Genomic DNA, 9,957 nt, shown 5'->3' with positions numbered 1-9,957 from the left:
GCCCCACGCCGGGTGGCCGCGATCCCGCCTCCCAGGCTCCGGCCCTACGCCGGGAGACACAAGGTCACGCCCAGGCGCCGGCCCTACGCCGGGAGACACAAGGTCACGCCCAGGCTCTCGGACAGCGCAGGTCCGAGTCCTGCTTTGCCCACGTACGCCGACTTTCGATCCCCAGCACACACTAAGCGCGGTTCCTTACTGATGTTCGGATGTCCGGAGACCACCTGTAAGATCTCGATCTCCTTCTGGGTGGATCTGCGGACCTCGTCCAGCTGGTCCGGGCTCATGCTCTCGTCGGTCACCTCGATGATCTTCACAGCGTACTCCATGTCCGTCCTCTTGTGGATGCATCTCTGGACCACACTGCTGACCCCCCTGGTGGAGAATGCGAGCAGGTCAAGGTGACTTCAGGAGGTTCAGCTGTTGTGTTGGACATATCCGGGCCCTGTCCTGTCCTAGCCTGAAGCACACATCCACTCAAACACACACGTACACGCCAACGTGTTTCCAGCTGGCTGGGCTCGGACTGGCCCAGTAGTGATGCCTATTTGCAAGAGGCTATCGATGTATTTTTACCAACAGAACAACGTTCATTGCACAAACTTTGTCACACCTCTGAAGAACTCTCTGTAACAAACTCGCTACAGAAATTGGAAATAGGCATTCAACTGTTCCATCCTCTACAACAACTGTAGTGATGCTCAAACCTCAGTGTGGGATCCCACGCTAAAACTTTTTTCTCAGCTAGCACAACTGCAATCGGTTTATCTTCATCAAATCTCCGCATTCACTCCTATTTTATTTCATGAACATGTCTTCCCGAGGCCAGTCAACAAGCTAACTAAGATCACTTAATACATAACGTGTTCCTCAGACTCGACATCCTAATTAGTCTTCCATTTCTTTGCCACCAAGGGCGCCTTTTCTCGCGTTCTGACTGTTCCAGAGACTGTTAAACCACCAGCACATCATTTGATAGAAATTTATTTTTCCCCTTTCAATGAAACTTGCACATGGCCTGGCTTCTTCTTAACACAAAATCAGAAACATTATGAGCTCTTGTCGCTAGACAATGACATTTCGTTGTTGTCTTAAGCCTTTCTTGCCCCGAATACTTGGAATTATTGACCCTAAGGATTCTCAAGGGCTCATTTAAATGCGCGAGAACAAAAATCTCTGGATATCCCAGTCACAAGAATGCACACACAATTGGAGTTGGGAGGTCATGTTGTGGCTGTACAGGACATCGGTGAGGCCATTTTTAGAATACTGCGTCTAATTCTGGTCGCCCTCTGTCGGAGAGATGTGAAGCTTGAGAGGACGCAAAGAAGATTTACAAGGACGTTGCCGGGACTGGAGGGTTTGCGATATAGGGAGAGGGTGAATAGGCTGGGGCTATTTTCCCTGGAGTGGTCGGAAGCTGAAATCACGTGGGCATGGATAGGGTGAAGAGCCAAGTGTTTTCCCCAGGGTAGGGGAGTCCAAAACTAGAGGTGCATATGTTTAAGGCGAGAGGGGAAAGATATAAAAGGGACATGAGAGGCAACTTTTTCATGCAGAGGGCGGTGCGTGTATGGACCGAGCTGCCAGAGGAAGTGGGTGGAGGCTGGTACAATTACAACATTTAAAAGGCATCTGGATGGGGACATGAATAGGAAGGGTTTATGGGCCAAATGCTGGCAAATGGGACTAGGTTAATTTAGGATATCTGGGTCGGCATGGACGGGTTGGGCGGAAGGGTCTGTTTCCGAGCTGTATGACTCTAATTAAACCATAAACTATATCTTCCTCCTTCTAAACTTACAATATAGAAATGCAACTGGAAACATGAAACCAAACATCATTCTCCACGTTAGTACCAACTACTAGTAACATATCACAAACATTGATCACGACGTATGTACATATTCACCATGCACTCACTAGCGTGTGCAGTTACAGTCATTAACACACACTCGCTCTCTCTCCCACACTCGCTCTCTCTCCCACACTTGCTCACACACCATGGGGTGGACCTTACCTTCCAATCACCTCCTTGGGATTATATTTCTGATAGAAGCCACTGGCCGCCACCTCCTCCTCCTGTCTCAAATCCCGGGTCATGTTTTCCTGCGAAGAATCCCGAGAGAACGGACTGAAGCTGGAAACTGGAACAGAAGAACACGACAACCTGAGAAATTGGAGCAGGAGCAGGCCACCTGGGCTTGTCGAGCATGCTCATCCATTCCATAGGATCGTGGCTGAACTATTTCGTGGTCTCAGTCAGCTCCCTTACCCGCCCGCTCACCATAACCCTTCATTCCTTCGCTGTTCAAAAATCCATCTTTGCCTTAAAAACGAGGTAGAACTGCTTCGCTGGGCAGGGGATTCCACAGATTCACACCCCATTGGGTGAACAAGTTCCTCCTCAGCTCAGTCCTAAATCTGCTCCCCCTTAGTTTGAGGCTACGCTCCCTCGTTCTAAGTTTCACACGCCAGTGGAAATAACCTCCCTGCTTCTGTCTTATTTATTCCCTTCATAATTTTATATGTTTCTAAAAGATCCCCCCCTTGTTCTTCTAAATTCCAACGAGCATAGTCCCACTCGACTCAATCTCTCCTCGTAAGACAACCCTCTCAACTGCGGAATCGACCTAGTGAACCTCCTCTGCAAACCCTCCAGCGCCAGTGTGTCCTTTCACAGAGACCAAAACTGTACACAGTACACAAGGTGAGGCCTCACCCTGTAAACCTCCCGGCTTTTAAACTCCATCCCTCTAGCACCAAAGGACAACATTCCATTTGCCTTCTTAATTAAAGCAACATTTTGAGAACACAGTGGGAGGTCAGGTCAGGTTGGTCTAGCCAAAGCCACCGGGGGGAAATCTGGAACCGAACACACCGTGGGAGAGTTTGGGAAGCTCCCTCCAGCAGCCCAAGGAAGGAAACTTACATTTTGAAAAGGCTTCTACTGGCAATGGGTCATGCCAAGGACCATCAACTGGCACGTGCACCCTCTGTTTGCTGCATCGGAAGCTTTGACAGCCAACTCCAGCACGCAAACTCCCAGAGGACAAGGATAGCAGGAATTGCAGATGCTGGAGAATCTGACATACCAAGGTGTAGAGCTGGATGAACACAGCAGGCCAAGCAGCATCAGAGCAGCAGGAAGGCTGACGTTTCGGGCCTAGACCCTTCTTCAGAACCCAGAGGACAGGATCAGGTTTCTTTCGAAATAGCTAGCGGAGGATGAACACTGCAGCCCAGGATACATCACACCAGCAGAGGGGCTGGGTGACACATGCATTTGACAGGGAGGCAGTTTCAACATTGTCTAGCATTCAGGTAATCCCTCAGCGCTGACCCTCCGACAGTGCAGCGCTCCCTCAGCGCTGACCCTCCGACAGTGCCCACTCCCTCAGCGCTGACCCTCCGACAGTGCGGCGCTCCCTCGGTGCCGGCCCTCCTACAGCACGGAGCTCCCTTGGCGCCGGCCCTCCGACAGCACGGAGCTCCCTTGGCGCCGGCCCTCCGACAGCACGGAGCTCCCTTGGCGCCGGCCCTCCGACAGCACGGAGCTCCCTCGGCGCTGACCCTCGGCGCCAGCCCTCTGACAGCACAGAGTTCCCTCAGCGCTGACCCTCTGACAGTGCGGCGCTCCCTCGGCACTGACCCTCCGACAGCACAGAGCTCCCTCGGCGCTGACCAAGGGCGGTGAGAGCGACAGCAGGTTGAAATGAGCTATTCCTTACACACACACACTCGCACAGAAATACATGCTCCAAGTCTGAATTCCCAAAGTGTTCCCAGCAACCTAACACAGACGTCCCGATCTGCACTCCCCCAGGGACAGAGGGCTCTTGCGAAGTTGGGTGCAGGAGGTGCTGAGAGATACATACGCATGGTTACAGTTCCCCTGAGTTCTGAGCTTTTGGTTCAATGCCAGTGTTGGCCCAATGGCAGAGGATCGTGCTGGGTCACCAGTGCGTACAATCCCAGTCAAACTGATTGAGTTTGGAGATTGGAGATAAGATCCCCCCTCATCAGAATGGGAGGGCGATGATTGAATTAACAGAGACAATGGGGCTGCTGTGAGTAACAGACACACATGACTGGTCAGAGATCTGACCAACAGGAGTGGGGACCACGGTCAGATCTCTTCCTCCCTGCCTTTGGGACTCATCAGCCCAACCCTCGTGACCTTCCAGAGAAAGATCCAGCATAAGAAGAGGTTGTTCAGCCCCTCGTCTCTGTGCTGGATCTCTGTTGGACTTAGTCAATTCATTCCATCCCAGCCATGTTCTATCCTCCCTCTCAACTTTATGTGAACCCCTTGCTTTGGAAATTCTTACTGACTGCCCTTCACACAACCATTTGCTGATCACCGCAGCTCAACACATTATGCCTCATCTAACCACCCTGGTGACCGATGGCCTTCAATCTGTGTGCCTCAAACCATTCCTGACAGTTCTGCTCCTGAGAACACAGTCTCTCCTCATCTAGTTGATCAAAAACCCCTTCCTGATCTCAAACACCTAGAGTCAATCTCCTCCTGAACCTTGTCTGCTCTGAGGAAAACAATTTCCATCTGCTTCCAGACTCTCCAGCTAAACTAGGGACCACCCACCTGTCCCAAGTGCCCATTCGGGTAAATCTCTCTCTCCAGGCACTATCCAAAACCAGGGGCCTGAAACTGGAAGTAGCAAGTGACCAATTTAGGCCTATCCAGGGTTTTTGAAAGGATTTGGCAGTTTGGCTTTGGTACTCAATGAAAAAGATAAAAGACTACACATAACTTCATTATTAAAACTGTCGATTAGTCCAATGAGCTTAGGGAGGGGCATTTGGGGTAGGGGTGGTGGGGGAGTTTGGAGCAGGTAGCGGTAATAGGGAGGGGGTTGTAGGGGCTGGAGGAGGTGACAGAGATAGGGAGGGGGTGTAGGGGCTAGAGGGGGCGACAGAGATAGGGAGGGGGTGTAGGGGGCTGGAGGAGGTGACAGAGATAGGGAGGGGGTGTAGGGGGCTGGAGGATGTTAACATACGAAAGCATATGTACCAAGTTATATGAAACTCTGCATCAAATTTCCCTTCAACCTGAAGAAACATACTATTCCTCACCCCAGATTCTGGCTAATGAAACACAGTGCAACTATATCCTTTATTTCCAGTTATGAATTGTTCCACCAGTCACCTTAGACGGTCGGCTGTCGGAAACTCAACGCTGAGGGAGCGCCGCGCTGTCGGAGGCTCAGCGCTGAGGGAGCGCCGCGCTGTCGGAGGCTCAGCGCTGAGGGAACACTATGGAGTGAAATCCCTGAACCTGTTCCCTAACAGTCCCATGGGTATACCTATAACACAGGGACTGCTGCAGTTCGGGAAGGGAGCACATTTTCCCCACATCCCCACCAACCGCCCTTCTGAAGGGACAGTTCAGGACAGGCTGACCTTGTCAGTGACACTCACCTCCTGGGAATGGATGTGAAAAAACACACCAGCTGGGAATACCCAGTTAGGATGACAGCATTTATAGAGAGAGAGAGAGAGAGAGAGAAGGTCACTGTCCTGAAAGATTAATGCACTGCTCTCCAAGCCCATGAATAATCCAGCATTCTCTGGGCTCATAATGCATTTGCAAACATCAAGGATGTTACCTGGTCAATCCTGGACTGTGCTCTCCTTCCTACCACCAAGCATTAGCAATTAAGTTGGCTGCTTGGCCCTGAGAAAGCCTCAATCCTCCCCAGACCTGGAAGCTGTATCCTGTACAGATTCCGTGCAAGTTGAGCTTTTGCATTAGACAGGAACTTCCCCCAGAAACTGGGGCCAAGGGGAAACTTTTAACCAAAGGATAAAGAAATCTTGCATCTCAGAAAACTGCAATTTTTTTTTTGCCTTTGCAGCTGGCTGCTTCCTTCAGGAATGCAACACCAGGAAGTCCCTCCGTTGCCTGGGCAGGACAAGGAGCCAATCAGCACCCGCTCCCATCTTTGATTGACACGCCCGCCTGCCCAATCACACAGCACTAATCTGGTCTTGGCCAATCCGAAAGAGGCTACCTGCCCACTTGGACCAATGGTCGTGGAGGGTTTCGTTGATTGGCGACACGGCTGACCAATAAAAAGATCCGGATGGGGGGGTTATTGTTGGACAGTAGGCAACTTTGAGGGTGCGCCCAATGGGAAGGTGTATGGTCCCACCTACCCACAAGGGGCTAGTATAGCCATGAAGGGCAGAATGAGGAGGGATTTAATTTAAAAGAGGGTGCTAGACCTCAAACATGGCCAGAAATTTTTGTTTTTGATGGCGGGAGCAATTGGGAAAATTGAAAAGCAATACTATTAGCCCAGGACAGTTTAGAGACCATACCTTCAAGCAGGGGACAGGTTCAATGCAGCTTCCCCGACATCCTTGCAAGTTATTTCTCCTCTAGCCACGATTTCAAAGCCTGGAAAGTTGAAAAGTTTCAACCTTTGCTGCTGCCTGTGGTTCTCTATCCTTCCCTGCACACCCACCCCAACATCTCCCTCCCACTCCCGCAAGATGGAGTAGGTGCTCCCTCCCCACCAACGCTGAGATCAACGTGAATTTATCGAATCAATAAACGTGAGGTGCTGCATTTTGGGAAAGGCAAATCAGGGCAGGACCTTATACACTTAACAGTAAGCTCCTGGGGAGTGTTGCTGAACAGAGAGAGCTTGGGGTGCAGGTACATAAATCCTTGAAAGTGGAGTTGCAGGTAGACAGGGCGGTGAAGAAGGTGTTTGGTACACTTGGTCAGTGCATTGAGTGTAGGAGTTGGGAGGTCATGTTGCTGCTGTATTGGTTAGGGCCACTTTTGGAAGACTGCGTGTGATTCTGGTCTCCCTGCCAAAGGAAGGATGTTATGAACTCAAAAGGACTCAGAAAAGATTTGGAAGGATGTTGCCGGGGTTTGAGCTGTAGGGAGAGGTTGAATGGACTGGGGCTATTTTCCCTGGAGTGTCGGAGGCTGAGGGGTGACCTTATTGAGATTTATAAAATCATGAGGGGCGTGGGTAAGGTGAAGAATAGCCAAGGTCTTTTCCCCAGGGTAGGGGGAGTCCAAAACTAGAGGGGCATAGGTTTAAGGTGAGAGGGGAAAGACATGAAAAGGACCCAAGGGGCAACTTCTTTCATGCAGAGCGTGGTGCATGTATGGAATGAGCTGCCAGAGGACGTGGTGGGGGCTGGTACATTTACATTTAAAAGGCATCTAGATGGAGACATGAATAGGAAGGGGTTTATGGGCCAAATGCTGGCAAATGGGGCTGGGTTAGTTTAGGATGTCTGGTTGGCACGGACAAGTTGGACCGAAGGGTCTATTTCTGTGCGGTGTGAGCCCACTATGAGCTGTGAACATTTTGAAAGTGCACAGTGACTGAACAGCCCACTGTTATTTCGCCTGGCGTTGACATTTACCAAACTGCACCACCTCCAGAACAACCGCCCCACCCCTTACCCGAGACAGATTCCTTGTGAAGAAGCGGCTCCATCTTGTCCAGCTCGGCCTCCCATCGCTGCGTGGGTGACAACTCGTTGCCAGGCAATAGCCGAATCGGCCTGAGGGTGTTTTGGGGAAGGCGTGCATCTGTGAACATGTTGAGGCTTTGAGAAGGGTGGGGGGATGGGGAGTGTTAGGGAAATGTGTGTGCGTTTGTGAGAGATGGAAAGGGGTAGCGAATAGTGTCTGTGGAGGTAGTGATGTTAGGGATCAGTGTCTGTCGGGGGCGGGGGGGGGCAGTAGTGTGTTAGGGAAGGGTGTGGGGAGATGATGCTGATGTGGAAGGATGTGGTGGGGGGTCAACGTGCTGGTGTTGGGGAAGGATGGATGTGACGTTGCTGTTCGTTATGGTTGGAGGGGTGTGTGTGTGTGGGGGGGTAAATGCAGAGTGGGGTTTGAAGTGATAGTGTTAGGGAAGGCTGTGTCTATGTGTTGGGGGCTACGGGAATATATGCGCGTATGTGTGTGTTTGTCTCCGGTGGCGCAATGCTATTGACAAAGGGGTGGGTGTGGGGGTGTGTGGGCAGGGTGACAGTGTTGGGATAGGGTGCGTGTCATCTGTTGAAGGGGGTTGGGAAGGGCATGTGTAATGGTGGGAGGGAACGGGGTGGGAGGGAAAGATGTCAAAAAAGATAGTGTCTTGGCCAAGGTTGACGCAGCTGTGTGGTGTGTGTGTGTTTGGGAAGTGGGGAGGGGGTCAGGGAAGTGTGTGCTGTGGGTGGAGGGGGACAATGATGGTGTTATGAAAGGGGCAGGTGTTGTGTGTGTGTGTGTGGAGAGGTGAGGGGGTGGGAATGGAAAGATATCCAGGAGGATGGCACTCTGTGTGTGTGTGTGTGTGTATGTGTGTGCATGCAGGTGTGAGAGTCTAGGGGTGTGTGAAGCGGGGAAGATGAGGGTGGGAATGGAAGCTGGTGCCTTGTCCAAGGTTGGCCCAGGCTGTCTCTGGTGATAAAATGTGTGTGAGTGTGTGTGTGCGCGGTGGGGGTGGGATTGAGAGCTGATGATGTTAATGAAGAGTGGGTGTGTGTGTCAACAGCAGGGGCGGGTAGTGTGCGGTAGGAATGGAAAGATATCAAAGATGGCACCTCGGCCAAGGTTGGACATGGGCTGTGTCTGGGGTCAGGTGTGTTTTGGGCGGGGGTGGTCAGAGAAGTGTGAGTGAGTGTGTGTGTATGTGTTGGGTATATAAGGGGTGTTATTAGTGAGGAGGTGAGTGCGGTAAGGGAGGGTGGGAATGGAACGATGTCAAGGAAGATGGCGCCTTGGCCAATGGTTGGTCACGGGCTGTGTCTGGGGATCTGGTGTGTTGTTGAGGGGGAGGGGGTTTGGTCAGAGAAATGAATGTGTGTGAGGGGTGATGATATTGGTGAGGAGATGGATGCGGTAAGGGAAGGGAACAGAGGGACGGTGGGAATGTAAAGATGTCAAGGAAGATGGCGCCTTGGCCAAAGATTGGGCCTTGGGCAGGAAGGGAGTCGGGGACAGGTCACGTGGGGGTGGGAGTAACGGTCGTCGAACGTCTGCCGCGTTCAAAAACGGACGGCCGGCGCGTTCCGGGCTCTGACGTCAGCGCGTCTCTTTCCCGTCCCCGTCCCTGAAGGGTCGTGAAAGCAGACGCGTGACGACACCCGCCTCCCCAGACCGGAGCCGGGTGACGTCAGCGCGACCAACCGTCCTTTCCGCAAACATGTCGCGCGAGCCGCCCCAGTGACGTCAACACGTCCGCCGGCCCTTGTGCGGGGGATGGAGGTCGTGGTATTGGAAGGTGGGCGTACGTCACGCCGTCGCTTCCGGGCGCGCCCTCGCTTGCGCGTGGGTGGTGGTAGTGGTGAGGCAAAGTCCCCTCTCCCTTCCAACCTTGGGGACGCGCGCACGCTGATTCGCCGAAGCCGGCGCTGTGACGTCATCGCGCCCCGCCCTACCCCGGGACGCGCTGGCGGCGGCCGGGTGACGTCGAGGCGACCCTTCGCCGTGTGCGCGCCGGATGTTGGCGGAAGTGGGGGTACGCGTCACATTGAAGGCGGTGGAGGTGGAAAGGAGGAAGGTGCGGGGTGGGACACAGCAAGAGAGAGGAGGCGAAACCCTGTTCCGCGGCCGTAAGCACCCGCCCCGCCAATCCAACACCGGCCGTTTCGGTCTCTTCGTTGGGGAGGGTTGGCGACATAAGACGAGCCTCAAAACAGGTTTCGCCCCTTTTCTGACGTGTCGGGAGTTGCGATGGGGTGGGGGATGAAGGCCCCGCCCCTCTAACCCCGGGCGCCATGTTGGTAATGGCCGAGGCGATGACAAGATGGCGGACGGCGGAGCGGCCAGGCCCAGCACACGACCATGAAGAGAAGGAGGAGAGGAGGCAGCAGCGGGCGGCAGGCAGGCCCGAGCGTGTGAAATAACCCAGCCCAGGGGCCTGGTGTGTGGGCCGGGGCCGGGGGTGGGAGGGGGTGCTGGTTGGTGAGAAA

The 9,957-nt window shown here is 53.1% G+C and overlaps 2 protein-coding genes across 2 annotated transcripts in view; one reads left to right on the top strand and one right to left on the bottom strand.

Annotated features, from left to right (window-relative positions):
* Positions 1-9,159, bottom strand: part of LOC109938585 (phosphorylase b kinase gamma catalytic chain, liver/testis isoform-like) — a 10,780-nt gene extending 1,621 nt beyond the window's left edge. Inside the window, exons 1-3 of the mRNA XM_048620921.1 lie at positions 7,457-9,159; positions 2,021-2,147; positions 200-375 (exon numbers count right to left, since the gene is read on the bottom strand). Coding sequence (XP_048476878.1) covers positions 200-375; positions 2,021-2,147; positions 7,457-7,595 — 442 coding nt within the window. The 5' untranslated portion in view covers positions 7,596-9,159. The remainder of the gene's footprint in view (positions 1-199; positions 376-2,020; positions 2,148-7,456) is intronic.
* A 603-nt stretch (positions 9,160-9,762) lies between these two features.
* Positions 9,763-9,957, top strand: part of LOC109926607 (autism susceptibility gene 2 protein homolog) — a 17,395-nt gene continuing 17,200 nt past the window's right edge. The window contains 1 exon segment of the mRNA XM_048620909.1: positions 9,763-9,868. Coding sequence (XP_048476866.1) covers positions 9,763-9,868 — 106 coding nt within the window.

Source organism: Rhincodon typus, chromosome 49 (genome assembly GCF_021869965.1).
Source record: "Rhincodon typus isolate 14 chromosome 49, sRhiTyp1.1, whole genome shotgun sequence".
Classification (NCBI taxonomy): Eukaryota; Metazoa; Chordata; class Chondrichthyes; order Orectolobiformes; family Rhincodontidae; genus Rhincodon; species Rhincodon typus.
The sequence above is the reverse complement of the archived record's forward strand: the minus strand, read 5'-3'. Positions and strand labels throughout refer to the sequence as shown.